Below are 16,589 nucleotides of genomic sequence, written 5' to 3' on the forward strand. Positions count from 1 at the left end.
AGCAGCATTGAGCACAATGACATCACTGCAAAACCATGAGACAAATTTCTTAACCAAATAAGAATCAAGCAATTGCCTGCTACTGCTGTTTATTTAAACACATTTCCATCAGAAAAAGGAAAAAATGAATAACCGTTTCAAAACTTGTATTAGAAGAACATTCTGAATGAGTTGTTTAGAAGACAAATTCATCATTTTAGGAAGTATCAAAGAGCTTGGGGTATCAGGATATTACTAATACAAATTCCAAGCTCCAGTATTCCTGAAATAGCCCCAGATCACTTTCATTACAAATGAAGGATAGATTCCCCAATTTACGACTGTGCTAAAATCAGCTAAACAACATTCCTCCATAGCCAAGTGCCAATTGCAACTTAAAACTTTTGTGGGTTTTGAGCATTTGAAGGATAAAAGACTGTTGGATCTCCTAAAACCTGTAAGAACTGAATTGCACGCTGTTTTAGACAAATTTGCAAAGCTAATAGCTGTATGCAGAGCCCAGGCTTCTCAAATGCTTTAGAACAACATTAACTTTAGGAAAGGTTTTCTCAGGTTTTCAAGTTCAACAGTAAAAGTCAAACTTCAGAGACCAAATGATTTCTTAATTACAGTTCAGATGCTCTGGTGAGTAAGCAAGCAGAAGAATTTCATAATACAATCTGAATTCCTGGATTTTTCTTTTGCAAACAAAAATTGTGTGGAAAGTTACAAGATAGTTAGGGCTTTTGCTTTTCCCAAGGTCATGTGGAGGCCAACTTCAGTATGTGACATACGGAGATGTGGAACAAGACACAAAAGGCTAGGAAAATCAATAGAAATATTTTGTACTCTCATAGTTATGGGATCTTGGGAGACAGAAGGAGGCTTGCAGTTGTGACCCTCCCTCCTTCCCCACAGCAGGACGCCCACCTTGATTAAGCAGGATGGGAACACCCATCTCCTCCTGTGCTGCCAGCACAGCTTCCAGCAGCAGTTGTGCAGCTGCTCAAACCAAACAAGTTGCACTGCAAGGCCAGCCGAGATGATAAATCATGACAGAACCTACAAATGATTAAGGGACATGACCACAGTATCTACTATTCTGTTGAAACCTTCCCATGGCAGTGAAAGGAGTATCTCCCCAGAAGTGAGGCTGGCTGGGCCAGCCTGGCCTTTGTAAATGATTTACGTTATCCTGGCATGCAACTTAACCCATGCACCTTCAGTTATTTCTGCACTGTTTCTACCTTAAAGGCTGTCTAGTATGATTGTTTAGCATGAGAACATACGGTACCTTCACTGTATAGTTGAAGTGCTTTGCAGTTTGCATGAAGCGATGAAAGCCATCGGTTTCTTTAGTTGCTACAGTAAAAACTAGGAGGTTATCTGTGAGAGAAAAAGAAAGGAGATATTAAGTTTTCAGGCCACAGTTACAACAAAAGTACACCATATGAAGGGACTTCACAATTTGCCTACATCTGATTCCAAGGAACGAGGCAAATACACTGTCATGTTACAGGCATGAGACATCACCAAACAAGAAATTCTATGAAGATGCAGCATTTAAAATTACACTCAGGAAGAGGAAGCAGAGAAGTATCTGCTCTGTAAACAGCCAGCTCAAGAGAGGAAAACAAAGTTAGTATGACCTCTGGACAGGAAGGAATCTTTGAAACAAAAATAATTTATTACTAGTAATTCCATCTGAGCTAATCCTGTCACCTCTTGTCACATGAGTGACTGGTAGCAGAGAGCTTCACCCAGCAGTGAACAGCAGACAACAGAGCCCAGCAAGCTGTGCTGGCTGCTTTTAAGTCCTTGGACAGTGACAAAAGAGCACAGGTTTTGGTTTATTCAGAATCGGGTGTCTGCAAATTATACCAATTTTGCCTTATTTCTGCATGCAAGCAAATGATCATGACCAATTTCCTTTTTAAATCCCAGGGCTTTTGACACAGTTCGAACAAGGCCAAGAATTCCCATTAAACAGCTTGATATTTTCTTCATTAAACTATTGAACAACATTCTGTACTCTTTGCAATATGTTCCATAATCATGGTACACAATTCAAAGCTATCAAAAAATATAAGACCTTTATCCAGCATTGAGTACTTAATCAGATCTGCTTGGATCCCAAAGCATATTGCAGTTCCTCCATTTGGTCTCAGTTCAAGCAATGGCTGCCCTCTAAACAGAGCCCAGGAGATCAATCCATACAGAAAGCAAAATTAATTGCCTCTAATGGCTATTCCAGACACAGCGCCTGTTGTAGCCTCACTCTTCTATAAAACATCCTTTGGGTTTATCCTGCTCAGCACAGTAACATTTGCTAGAGGTGGTTGCTGTGAAAAACTTTCCTATTAACCCTTTGGTCTTCTCCTCTAGTGCAAAACTTGCAGTCTGTAGACAAAGAAGTGTTCATCCTGAGCATATTCATGTCTGTTACAGCCCACCATTTTTTTTTTTTTTTTTTTTTTTTTTTGATGCCCACAAAACTGACTCACAAGGAAAGAGCCTGCTTCCCTTTTTCTACATATAAGAAGTGCACTTGCTAAAGATGATGATGCTTGACAGACAGGTATCAGTGTACTTCAGAGGGTACTAATGAGCAGTCAAGCTAGGAACAATAGTTGTATTAACACAGATATAACTTACAGAGCAACAAAAAAAACCAAACAAACAAAAAGCCACAAAAACATGCTCTAATGAAATTCCCATCTGTCTAATACCACTGCAGCAGGAAATCTATGGAGATTGGTCTCAGGAGCCCCTGATTTCTACTTTTCCTCTCCCAGTGAAAAAAGACAGATTTGGTATGAGAAACCAGCTCACTCCCATGAGCACTCCAGTCAGGTCAAACAGTGATGTGACAGTTCATTCTCAGCTGCAGCCATAAGAATACCATGAAGAATAGCAAGGATAAGGCAATCATACACAATGCTCTCTTTACCAGCCTCAGTCTTCCATGACCTAGATGTGGTTTCTCTACATCTTCAAACACAAGATGATTTCTTAACCTCACTCTTAGCCAACAAATAGATGTAAACCATAAACAATGACAGGCCCGCATGCCAGTACCTACTCAAAGAAAAACTCTACCTTGTTTGTTTAGAACAGGCTTTCTACAGCTGTTACTTGGTGTTGCCCAAATTAATTATTGACTCTGCCATACCACACTGATGCTCCTGCAGTGCAACATGCATCAAAGAAACAGGGAGTATTTGAAACTCTTCAATCAACTTGGTATGGATACCCAAACATTATGAAAAGACAGTTTTAAAAGGTGTATTATTCCACATTTTTCCAGCTTGAGTGCTAGCAGCCTTTTGTGGTCAAGATTCAGAAGAAAATCCCAAGTGCACACCTAAAAAGGGCAGGAAGGCCATCCCAGAGAATTCCAGTGCAGTGCACTCACAGACACACTGACTCACAGATGGACATAAGTTCAGCGATAATAGTATGATATGTTCTTTTAAAGGTTATGCAATTTAAAGTAATTCTACAGAAGTCACCACAGAATGGATGAAGAACATGACATATTAGATTATGGCTAAAACAGCTGAAGACAGAGGGTAGGATTTTTCTCTATGGAACAGATTAAGGAAAATCTGATCATACTAGACTGCACCACTAAGCCAAGTGAATCCGTTGCTGACAGTTTCCTAGGAGAATAGTCAAGCACTGACGGTAACTGCAAAGTTTGGTTTGGGATAGACATTTTTCACACCTACTGCTTCCTGAGGAATGCTCAAAGCAAGGATTTTAAAATCAGTACTTGACAACATGGTATAAATGATGAAACGTGGGCCACATCGGATTGATATTATTTTTTCCCTCACAGTTCCTAAGTCTAATAAAGACTGTCCTGAAGAAATATACCAATACCTTTTGGTAAGTACAAAACAATCTACTATTCTTTATGGGATACTGTCACTCTTTTTTAATGAAACCCACAGTAATTCCACCTGTACCTTGTTCATACATTTCAAGATTCACTGCAAAATTCACACAAAAACAAAAGGAACCTGTATTGCACTCATACCCAGTAAGTCTAAATAAGCTGCCTGAGTCAGTTTTGCAAACAGTCACAGAACAGACAGGAAGCTATTTTTATAAAGGTACTATTTACTTTGGAAATGCTTTCAGCATACTTGCCAATGGTCAGTTTTATAAAGTTACAGATGATGAGCTTTAAAAGGTATTATTTCAGTGTCACTGGATTTTGTGTGCATCTGGTATTTAAACAGTTTTTAAATGGAGAAGAATACTGCGACTACAGCATTTAGAATCTCAGATTCTAAATAGGCTCTTCGCAGAATATTTAGTCTTTGGAGTTTTGTTTATTTTGCTTTCTCACTTGCTTGGTTGCATGTGCACGTGTACATGCATCTGCTTTAAATAAAAGAGCAAACTGAGTATGATTTTATCCTGTTAGCAGTGTGCCTGAAGAAAAGTACATTAAATGACAGTTACCTCGGCACATTATATAGGGGATTACTAGCCAAATGAGGAAAGTAGCTCCTTTTTCATCTCACTAGCAGGATATTACAAAAACGTTAATGTAATTCCTTCAGGCTCCTCTGACTTGATTTAGAAGTGATAACTTGCACCAGCTTTGCTGGCAGAAAAGATGCATGCTTCTTCCTGCGGAAGTGAGCAAAGAGGATGCTTCTGATCATTACTCCTTTTTAACCCTTTAACATCATTCACTTTTGAGTCTATTTCTCATTCCCATTTAAGTACAATAAATAGGATCAGTGTTCTAATGGTTTATGTCCTACAGTGTATAACCAAAGCAGCTTTCAAGAATTCAAAATAAGACAAGCATACAAGTGAAACACAGACTCTGGGGGATTGATTTCATCAAAGCCTCCACTTTGCTTTCGGCACATATGTGTCTACACCTGCTTTAGATGCCAGCACAGCCATTCTGGTGGCAGAAGCAGCACCTAACCTGACAGCATGGCTGAACAGGCTCCACTATGTGCTACAGCACAAAGCTGCCCCCAGTTTCTCAGACCCCAAGTTATGGCTGTGGCCAGGTGTTTTCCATTGAGGGAGACACAAAATCCTTCACCCAAACACCATGATGATTTCTGGCTGAAGTAGTACAGTTCCTGCTTTACTGTTGGGAGCAAACCCTGTCCTCCACACAGCAGCCTACCCACAAGGAGCTCTGCGGTGTGGTCTAACATCCACACTTGAGCTACCCAGCTCCTTCAGACTGACTATCCCTCTCACAGCAGGGATGAAGGCATATTCAGAAGTGTTTTCCAGAAGTAACAGCATCCCCCAAATACAAACATAGATGAAACCACAAACACAGCAGGCAGCCAGCACCCTGCCCATTCTCAGGCCTGGGCCGCGCAGCAGCAAGCAGCCCACAGCCACCATGGCAGACACAGAGGATTACTGCCTGGCACTCACTGCCACAAGTGAAATCAGCCTGTGTTAAAAGGAAATGAAAACCCTACACCAAGGTTCAACAGGAAAGCATGGAAAAAAAAAACTCGGAAGAGCTTCATGCCAGATATGAGGGTGCTGATGTTATTACAGTACAATTATTCCAGACAGCTTTCAGATAGCTACGTTCACAAAGCAGCTGTTCTGTTTTGAAAACAAGCCTGAGAGCACATGTTTGGCCATGGGAAGTATATCCAGTGACAGGCAGAACTCATTTTTATGTGCAAATTAGGAAACGGTTGAGTACTCAAGTTGTGAAAAACAACACTGCATAAAGAGCTCGTGCAACATATTAGCAAACTCAATGACTGTTTATCAAAACATTTCACTCCTTCACTCAATCTTTTGGGCTGCCACCATCAGGGAATCAGACCCATCAATATATATTACCAGAAATAAGAGCTGTAAGCCAGTGCCTTTGTTTTCACTGATTTGTGTGGAGGTCTCAGCCAGCATTGCTGTGGCAGGACTGTGCTAAGTTGCAGTGACCTCTCTGCTCATACCTTGGCAGAGGAACACGCAAAGCGCTGCAGTTGCTCCTTGTACACCCACATGGTTCTTATTTATCATGAATGAACACTGACAGAGATTACTACATAATTTCTACCAGGGGCTGCGGGCACTAGTACAGTAGCTTTAAAGCAGCCAAAAATGAGGATATTGCTTGCAGCCACATGGGAGCTGACATTCATCTCTTGGATTCAGCTGTCATGGACTTCTCTGGAATAGGAACGTGCAGTAAGATCAAAGGACATATGTGCGTAATACTGCATTATGCCATCAAAACCTTTGCCTATCTGTAAACTTAGTGGCTTATAGTAGTAAGTGATGACCGGTTTTTGATCCATGTCCTAGTGCCTATAAAACACAGCCTTATTGCAAAATAATCCACTAAAGGCTTCCAGCAAACAAATGAACGAATTGCTATAGGCCATGGAAAAGGTCTGAGAACTGAAAACCTAATAGGATTTAAAAGTAAATAAACTATACGCACACATACATACAGAGTCAATGAAAAGTTGAGCTATTACAGTCCTATCCCAGGTAGCCTTGGAAGTTATCTGTGTGACCTTAATTTAAGGCATAGTCTGAGTATTTATTGGGAAAGCAGAAGGCATATGAATGCATTCAAGCACAATAATGAAGCTATTGTCATTGTGTCTGTTATGTCTCCCACACCTCCACAGATGTGGGAGATAAACAGAAGTCAGTTTTCCATAAAAATCAGACTTGCTTGTCTTCACTCCATATTAGAACACGTTTGTCCATTAATGGAGAGATGCACTAAAATGCAACACAGCTGAAAAAGCATTTTCAGTCAGGATTCCTCCTCTGTCACAGTTCAAATACATAGTAACAAGGAATGTTTAAAAGTATGCTAACTGAGAAGTAGCTGTCAAGAGTGACACAAAACAGCCTCTGCTAGCAACTTCAGACTCCTGACTAAAATTTGGTTATTATGTATTCTTTCCACAGATTAACTGTTTGGAGGGGGAGGAAAAGTTGGTTTGGTTTTAGACTACAGTTCCCAGTTTTTCCCCAAGGCAGACAATCTACTCCATGGATGTCCAACCTTTTGGCTTGTCTGGGCCACATTGAGTGAAAAGGAATTGTCTTGGGCTGCATACAAAATAGATAATATACTTAAGGCATGTAAAAAATATTGGGGTTTTCTTGTTGTTTCCCCCCCCCACTCCCATTAAAACATTCTTTTTGCTCTGTTAAGAACATAAAACTAGCAGAATATTTGACCTTGTTTTTGGGAAACCAACGCATCTGTTCAATTCAATGGCAGATATTGCAGTTTTTGGTAAGATCTCAAGATGTCTGCCAGTGATTTTCATATGAAGTTTTACTCTTTCTGCACTTCATTCCCTAAAATGCTTGTTTGTAAACATGCAAGCTGCCAAAAAGTGATTATATTATTCTCTGGCATAGAATTCTGGTAAAGAGACGTGATCAAAAATTTTAAGTTGAATACTGGACAGCAGCTCTATCTATTCCACTTGGAAATTCACAGGTAGTATATTTATTTAATTGGAATTGCAAATCACCATCCCCAGCCATGACACAGCACAGGAGCCAGATGTTCCCAGCTCCAGGTGGGTATGTCCCAGCATGTTACCAGCTCTGCTTGTAAAATATGTCACTTTAATATCATTGCCCTGATACGCATGATACCACAAGCCTGACTTCCAAAACAAAAAAGAATCATAGGGCAGGTCAGCCAGCATTCAGCGAAGGTATGATCCACAACTGGAATTCTAATCTAAGTTTTTCTCATGTGCAATGATAAAATGTGAAATTTCAGAAGAATTAGGTGGTATGTAGTAATGGACTACAACTGTACAACTAACCTCTTGTGGTGCCTCTGGCAGATGACTTATATTTTTGGAAGATACACTGGAAAATGTAAGAGACAATATATTCTAAATGAAATAAAAACATGGGAATCCAAACAACTGGCTAATATGAAGTATTTCAGGAAATATTATTCTTAGTTGATTTTCTGCTTTTGCACCCAAAAAAGCTAAGCAACATACAACAGTGAATTACCAATGAATTCCTGAGCTCTGAAAGAGCTATTAAAGCTCATGCTGCATTTTCTTTAAGCCCACAATAGAGAAGTAAAAACTGAAATGGATCCTTGGCCTACGCGAAACTGCACACCATCACTGCTTCAATATATTCATGATAACCAATTCTCTTCCCATGCAATTTTGATGACTTCACTAATTCTTCCATATGCTTCTGATACATGTTGAGGCTCTGTAGATAGAAGGCACTGGTGGTTCCAACAGCCGTGCCTTTTCAGTGTTTATGCAGACTCACACAGTATGTTCAAAGCTCAAAGAACTGTTGTCCCCTACAAAATCTGAATACCAAAGAGTACTTCCACAATTCAGATTTCTAGAACAAGATGAGCTGCCACTTATCGCAGAGTAAGAGAGCATTTGTCTTCTTGAAAAGAATATTCATATTTAGTTTCTCCACCAAAGTCATGGCCTAGACTCAGAGTCCTAAATCAAACAAACATTTGAAAACCCACACACTTTGAAAAGATGACAGATGGAAACAGCAGAAACCCATTATATGCAATGTAACTATGATTATAAGTTATACCTACATACATATACTTGGTTAATGTAATCCAGCAGCAAACAAACAAGATCTTAAGTACACAATGCATATGTTTAAAGTTTGTGTTTTTCACATCTACTCAGTGTCAGTTTATAAGATGTACTTATGGTCAAAGAAAGCAGTAGGCTGGCAGAAGCCTCAGGACAAACAAAGCTGCTGGCATAAGGAGGCAAAAGATAGAGCCATATGACAACGGTTTATTTTCCCTTAGGATTCTGAACAAACGTACTGAGTTAGCAAGTACAGTCCTTCCTCTTGAGAAGGAATTGTTGAATCACACTCCAGGAGGGGAAGAGATGATTGGTGCAGAGAGAAGACTATTTCATACTTGGAAGTTCTGTTGTTGCTTTTGGGTTTTGTTTTGTTTGTTTTTAAATCTGATCTACATATTATAGAGTGGACTTCTGTTCCACGTGGAACACTTTACTGAATGCCACTACTCATCCCACAGCTTACAGCTCCCCAAAGGTGCAGGCTCATATCAAAGTCTCATTAGCTGCAGCCATGAGTACCTTGTAAGAAAGGATCCTCCAATATTTAATAGAGTGTCTGGGTTGTGGACAATATGCAATATGTCCGAAAAACCTCATGAACAATAGGAAAGTGATAAAATTTGTAATAAAAGATTAGATTAGAATTAACAGATAGCAAGTACAGTCACAGGTTGCCAAACTTGAGCTGCAGGCTATTCACATATGCCTGTATATGAGAGGGATTTCTAAGAGCCAATACTGCAAATTAAACTTGAGTGCCAGATTTAGAAGAAGCGGATCCTTCTGCACAGTTTCTCTAAAAGTTAGTTCTGCTTTTCTGTTTTACAAACCTCTTGTTAATCACCACATTTCCGCACTTGCGTATCTCACTGAAAAACACAAAGTGCAGAACAAATATTGATGTCAACTGGAAAACAGTACCAGATTCTACTTTGCTAACTGTCAGACTTGTAACTTCACTTTAAACCAGACTGACTAAATTAAAGCTATAATTCTGCCTTTTTAATGGTACAAGCATAGTCATTGTAGAACTTGTGTCATAGGGTTAATTGTAAATTCCTAAAATCACAGAGAAACAGATATCAGTAATGGAACTCCAATACCATTCCTGGCCATGGAACAGAACTAGAAAGGGCAGGAAGTTTTCAGCAGTTTTCCCAGGAAAAAAAAAAAAATATAGAAGGTGTAATTTCTTGGCTTACTTTTGAGCAGCTGCAAGTTTCGTTGCAACTTCCTCATTAATTATAATCATTGTCCGTTTAAATCTTTTACTTCTTCTCTTTCAAAGAAACAAAGAATCTGCAGGAATGCACTAAAATAAGCAGAATGTACTCTGAATTTTCTTGTAATATAGAAAATATACTAGATTAGTTCTTGCTAACACAAAGCCCCTGAACAGGAACTTAAATTTTACTTCTCTTCCCCCCCCCCCCCACTAAATGAATGAAAATCGATTTTTTCTACAACTTCAGAACTTACCATTCAACAGTCCAATTACTGTTAAACATCATCCATAATTCAAGACCATTTATAAAGAGGCAAGGAGTGTTGAACAGTGCATTTCAGAGTGTGAAGTATGGTACAAAAATACTAAAGGTTCTTCATACAAGTAAATTCTCTCCCTTTAATTTGCAGTCCCAAAGGATGTGAACAGCCATTTTACTTCTTATACACCCCAACCCCATCAAGAAGTTCACTGTGCTGCAGTTTGATGCTTGTCCTATACTAAGCAGTTCTGATCTTACCTCTAAACAGTGTGTGAAAAATCTACATGGAAACCATCAATTGTTGAATGTAGTCAGCTCTAATAATAATGAACAACCACTCATAGACCATCTCTGTTACATGTGTACACACTTTCAGATAAAGGCCAGCAGTTATTCACAATATTAATTCAGAACCATTTTTAGAAACCATCTGCAAGTTGCTTGGCTCAGGTTTTTGTGGTTTTTTTTTTTTCTTAATATTTATTTTTAATTTCATAGTACCACAGAGACAGTCAACACAGGCTCATTAGGGCCTGTGTGTGCACTCATCAATCACTACAGTGCTGGCCATTCTCAGGCTCATGCTCCTTCCAGTGCAAGATTTCCTGAGCAAAACCAGGCACAAGCAGCAGCATTCACAAGTTTTTTCTACCATCTGCAGTAGAATTGGGTGAGAATCTGTTTATTGAATTGGTTACTCTGTAGTAAAGTACAGATAAGAGGTACTCCTTAGTTGCCAGACATGAACGTTTATACATGACATCACTGTAATGCACGAAGCAAACTAGCCAGGGAGAGCTTCCTAGATCCTGGTGAGTGGGAGAGGGTCCAGTTACAGCCATTTACTAGTGCACAGATGACAGCTCAGCTTCAGAGGTCTCCAAGCATGGGGCCATGGCAGTAGCCCGGCCATGGGTGCTTGCAACCATTAAATAGCTCAGCCATTCACTGCCACAGGGCTGTAGGCTGCAACCAGGACAGCTAACCCCAGCTGCCTGAGCAAGACAGTTTACTCAGCTTCTGCCTTTTAGTAGCCTTGCCCTTGCTGTCCCTCATAAATGAGTGTCTAGAGAAGAGCATGCTGCTGTTTAAGCTGTTATTCAGCATATCCAGCTGTTTAAACAGGCAGTCACATACAGCACCAGACGTCATTAAATCCTGCTTTCAGGCAGCTAATCAAGCCATCAGTGGAACTTCGCTATTAAGATTTGCAATAAAGATTTTTTCCTTCAAGTAATCTTTGTTTAACAATCAAGAAGCTAAACTGGAGCTGTCTGAAGGAGACATAACTGTCCCCATGTTGTCAGCAGGGGCCACCACCCTACAGCTCTGCATACCTCCCCTGCTTCCAGGCAATGGTTGTGCAACACAGCTCCAGATCTCCACAGACCAGCTTTGACTGTTCTAGTAAATGGACAGAAATGAAGGCCAACAAACCTTGGGAGGAGAAAAAACACACTTGTCCAAGAGCCCTTTTTCTGCATAAAGGGCAGGCTGCAACTCCACACTTGGTGAGAAGGGAAGTGCCTACTCCAAGCAAGCCTGTCCTTCAGCCCACAGAGGAGCACTAACTACCGATCCTGCTTCTGACACTAAACCTAGAGACATGTAAGGTATGTTGTATATTTCAGTGTACTTTTTAAAACAAAGAACAGCTGATCTAGCAACTACAGTTACTAGGTTAGTGGACTTGGTTCTAATCTCATGTTAATTGTGTGTGCAGTTGTTTCACAGTGATATAAAACATAATTAGTCAACTGCTTATGAAGACAGTCCAAATAAAGTTTTGGGTTTTTTTAACCTTTAGTTTTCTAGTTAGCAAGGATTTTTAATACAACAATTGTGTAACTTGCAGTTATATTTTAAGAATTAGTACTACCATCAAAAAGAAATAAATCTATTTTCTATATCCCAGTGTATCTTTCCAAGAAAATCCACAGTGAACCAACAGTTACAACTTTTACCAGGAAAAAACTTAGAATACTTTTCAAAGGGCAGCCTGTAAGAGCCGGTGGGACAAGCACCACCACCACGGGGCTTTCTTCAGAGTTGCCCTGTAAATTTGAATGTTTCAAGCTAACACAGAATTCTACTATGTAACTTTGGATTATGAAGGAAACAGATATGTAATTACTTTGTTCTTCATTACAAACACATTTATGCATTTTGAAGAAATTAAAAAGTAATCCACAGCATCTCTAAACCATATTTGAGTAGAAACAGATTGAAATTATTTCACATGCTAACTACATAATTTGCCAGTAATAGGTAAATGATCAGGAGATACCTAAGTGTCTGGAGTCACATTTGCAAGCGCTTCATCAAAATATCAATTAAAATACTTCCACATACCCGGACTCTGAGAACATCAAGAAAACGTCACTTTCCTGATCATCAAAACAAAGATATACCCTGTTTCTTTAATGGACTGCTTATTCTTCCCCATCTACTGCAAATTTTAACAGGAATTCCAGCTGCTTGAAATAAATAATTTGAGTGTGAACCAGAGATTTTACATACTTACTCTATTCATGCACAATATAAACCTTACTTTGAAAAGTTAATGAATTCTAAGGAAATACTCCAGAAGCCGCTCCGTTGCAGAACCAGAAGTCTGAACACCACAGCAGCATCAGACTGTGCTTGCAAGCACGTATTCCTCAACGATTAAGCGTCACTTCTCCTATAGAGCTACAACATTCCTACACATACAGACACATTCCTGTCAAGTTGTGCTTTCTGTTGGAGTGGACTACACTCTGCGTAGAAATTACAAGGGAGTAAAGCTTCTTCACTTTCCAAGTTGCTCTCCTTGTAACTGGTCCCTCAAGAACTATAAAAACAGACATGACAAATGAAAACAAAAACACCCTTATTGTCATCCTACCTACCATCCTGTCATGGTTTAATAATTTTGTAATTTTTGCTATCAGTATTCCACATCATAACATCATATAAAGCATGAATAATTTTACTGAATCGGAGATTGTTCTTTCCCTCTTTGCCATATACCAACTGCAGTGCACTGGCATGCTTTTCTGGAGCTGCCTTTGTAAAGTCAGCGCCACATTTGTCGTGAACGTGGACTGCTTCAGGATCATGTAATTGGTTTTGGATTGTACGGTTGAAACGGGGGCTGTAGAAGCATTTTCCACCAGAGCCCTCCCTCTCAAAAAATTTGGATACCTATTCTCATATCAAAGTTTTCCAATTTCCTTTTTCTCAAGGCTCCAAGTCCCGTTTAAAAGGGAATCTAAATTCTTACCGCTATCAACATCCGCTTCCAGAGGGTGTAGGACCGATTTTGGCATGGTTGCTATACCTTCTGTCCACACGTGGAGGTCCTGGAAACAAACTGGCTAACCAGTTGGCGAGCCTTCACTGCCATCGAGCCACGCACTTGTTGGCAAAAACCAAATTGTTCCCCAGCCAGCGAAGTAACGCAAGTGGAACCAATATTTTTTTTGGCCTGACGTGTGAAAATCCTTTTCTCTCAGATATTTCGAATTTCAACTCAGTTTTAAAAGATCGATCAATAATGGTCGTAATACTTTGCTCACCTTTTGCTCTATCAGGAGTCCCAGGTGTTAATGTTGGCAGCTGTGTTGATGAGGCTGCCCCATCTATAAGTTTGGACTCGAGAAATTCTCGTAAAGAAAAAGTAGCTTTTGGCTCCTCTTCTGACTCTGACCCTGACCCTGATGCTTGTGTTATTTCCTCCAGGTAACTTCCTCCTTCTTCCTCCTCTCCTAACTTTTCTCTCTCCTAACTTTCTCTGCTCCTCTGACTTCTTCTCCTCCTCTAACATCTTCTAATACTGCTCTAACAACCTCTGCTCCGCGACTTCCTCTGGTCTTCTGACTCCTCCTGCTCTCTGAGTCCCCTGACCTCCTGAGTCCCCTGCGCTCCTGAGTCCCCTGCTCTCCTGAGTCCTGCTCTCCTACTCCACCGCTCTTCTAACTCCTTCTGCATTTTCTCTATCTGAGTTGAAACTCGTTTTGTTTTTCGCCCTCTTCACGGGGCACCCAGCATTGTATCTGGTGCCCCCGGTGGTTGGTTAAGTTGGAGTACATACGGTTCAGACTTGAGGGTGTCGCATTCCGCCCTGAGGACGTTATAACTAGACTGGAGGGCGTCGTGCTCAGACTGGAGAGCGTCGTAGTCAGACAGGAGCTCGTCGTACACAGACCGGAGGGTGCTGCGACTGGCTTTGAGGGCGTTGTAGTCGGCCTTGAGGTCAGTGTACAACGAGTCAATAGAGTCATGTTTGACCTGGAGATCGACGCACTTACACAGCGAGGGCGCTGTGCTCGGACTGCGCAGAGTGTCGTGCTCGGAGGTCCCGAGGCATCGCGCTCAGTCTGGAGAGTGTCATGCTCGGACCGGAGGGCATCGCGCTCAGTCTGGAGAGTGTTGAGCTTGGTCTGGAGGCATTGTGCTCGGTCTGAAGAGTGTTATGCTCGGACTGAAGAGTGTTTGTGCTCGGTCGAAGGGCATTGTGCTCAGTCTGAAGAGCGTTATGCTCGGACTGGAGGGCATTATGCTCGGACTGAAGAGTGTTGTGCTCGGTCTGGAGGGCATTGTGCTCAGTCTGAAGAGCGTTATGCTCGGACTGGAGGGTGTCGCAGTTGGATGGATTGGAGGCATCATCTCAGTCTGGAGAGTGTCATGCTCGGACCGGAGGGCGCCGTGCTCGGACTGGAGAGCGTCGTGCTCGACCGGAGGGCATTTATGCTCGGACTGAGATGTCGTGCTCGGACCGGAGGGCATGCGGGCTCAGTCTGGAGAGTGTCATGCTCGGACCGCGAGGGCGCCGTGCTCGGACTGGAGAGCGTTCGTGCTCGACCGAGAGGCGCCGTGCCGGACTGGAGAGCGTCGTGCTCGGACCGGAGGGCGCTGTACTCGGACTGGAGAGTGTTGAGTTGGGATTGCAGGGAGCTTTTCTCATCCCAAAGTTTTTTCTGCGTCAGCTCTAAGACTCTCTTTCTCGTACCAGATTGAGTCTCGTTGGTAACAGAGATCTTTTCTCTCAGCTTCAAGCTTTTCTCTCTCTACCTTCTCAGTCCAAAGTTTTTTCTGCGTCAGCCTCTAAGACTCTCTTTCTCGTACCAGATTGAGTCTCGTTGGTACAGGAGATCTTTTCTCTCAGGCTTCAAAAAGCTTTTTTCTCTCTCTACCTTCTCAGTCCAAAGTTTTTCTGCCTCAGCTCTAAGACTCTCCCTTCTCGGCCCTGAGACTCTCTCTCTCAGCTTCTAAAACTTCCCTCTCAGGAATGGTATTGACTAAGGCCCGATAAGCATTAGCTAGGCCCAAAATCATTTGTGCCTCCTTGAAGATCTGCCTGAGCCACAACATTCCTGCCTCAAATATGCAATCAAACTCTCAGGATTCTTCAAGTGTTCAGGAGTGAAGCTCCATAACACTGAAGATGTCTGTCCTTTGAGAATCTCTTCAAAACCTCTCCACACTCCCTGCCACTCAGTATTCTCTGGTTCTAGGGAAGACTTCCCTCCGGATGTTATAAATCAGATACTGAGTGAGATTATTACAATAATCAACAGTAAGATCAGGGAGATTAAGAGTGTGACCCACTGATCATTCAAAAACTGCATAAAGGATTCATAGAAAGAAAGAGGAGCACGCTTAAAATCACCATTTCTGTATAATTAGTTTGACTTAGTGCTCCCTCTGGAGAGCTGTATACAGATACGAAGTGAGCATTGCTAAACCATTGCCTTTCCAATTCATTATACAATTGTATAGCTCCAATAAGAAAAGTGCTAGCTTAAACATGGCCCAATATGTTCGGAGCGTCTCAAAAAAGGACCAATGGCACACAGTCCCTGGTAAAACAAATTTAGTAGAGAAAACATCTTTTTTCCTCCAATAGAGAGAAAAGTAAAAAAGAAAACAAAGCTCAGCGTGTTTATAAAATATACCGGAGTATTGGCAGTCCGCCTGGACTTTCAAGGTCAAGCTCGCAGGTGCAGAATCGCAAACACGAGATAGCTCCTTAACAGGGAAAAAAAACTCGTAGCTCTGTAAAAGCTAAAAGAGCAAACAGAAGAAAACACAGAAAAACAGCAACTCAATTTGCCCGCATTCTCCACCAAAATCTGTCACGGTTTTGAACTAAAAATCCACCTGCGTCCGTTGACAGGGGGCCGTAGGCCAGAGGGGCCCTAGGCCGAAAGGAAAAGTTAATTAGGAAAAGGAAAACAGCGGCACAACGATCTAAGGAGGCACACTTATTTACTAAATTATATCGAAATACAGGATAACACAATATAATACAATATAATTGAAATTGAGCTAACGAATCAAGCAAAATAGGAGAGAGAATGGAGTCCCGTAACGAGAGGCCTACTTGGAATCTGGCGAACGGCTGAAGGCTCCACCACACTCCCTGAACGCGCGAACTCGAAAGACCGTCAGTCTGTTCTGCGACAGAGTTAATATAGAGTCCAGGTCCCATGACCCATCGTGTTGTTCCCTGGGAGATGTAGTCTTCTTCTGATAAGTTGCA

At 41.4% G+C, this 16,589-nt stretch overlaps 1 protein-coding gene across 2 annotated transcripts in view; it reads right to left on the minus strand.

Moving 5' to 3' along the window:
- Window positions 1-16,589, minus strand: part of PLOD2 (procollagen-lysine,2-oxoglutarate 5-dioxygenase 2) — a 50,461-nt gene that overhangs the window by 30,170 nt on the left and 3,702 nt on the right. For both annotated transcript variants that reach the window (XM_015871497.2, XM_015871496.2), the window contains exon 2: window positions 1,274-1,365. In XM_015871497.2, coding sequence (XP_015726983.2) covers window positions 1,274-1,365 — 92 coding nt within the window. The remainder of the gene's footprint in view (window positions 1-1,273; window positions 1,366-16,589) is intronic.

The sequence above is a fragment of the Coturnix japonica genome, chromosome 9, assembly GCF_001577835.2.
Source record: "Coturnix japonica isolate 7356 chromosome 9, Coturnix japonica 2.1, whole genome shotgun sequence".
Lineage (NCBI taxonomy): Eukaryota > Metazoa > Chordata > Aves > Galliformes > Phasianidae > Coturnix > Coturnix japonica.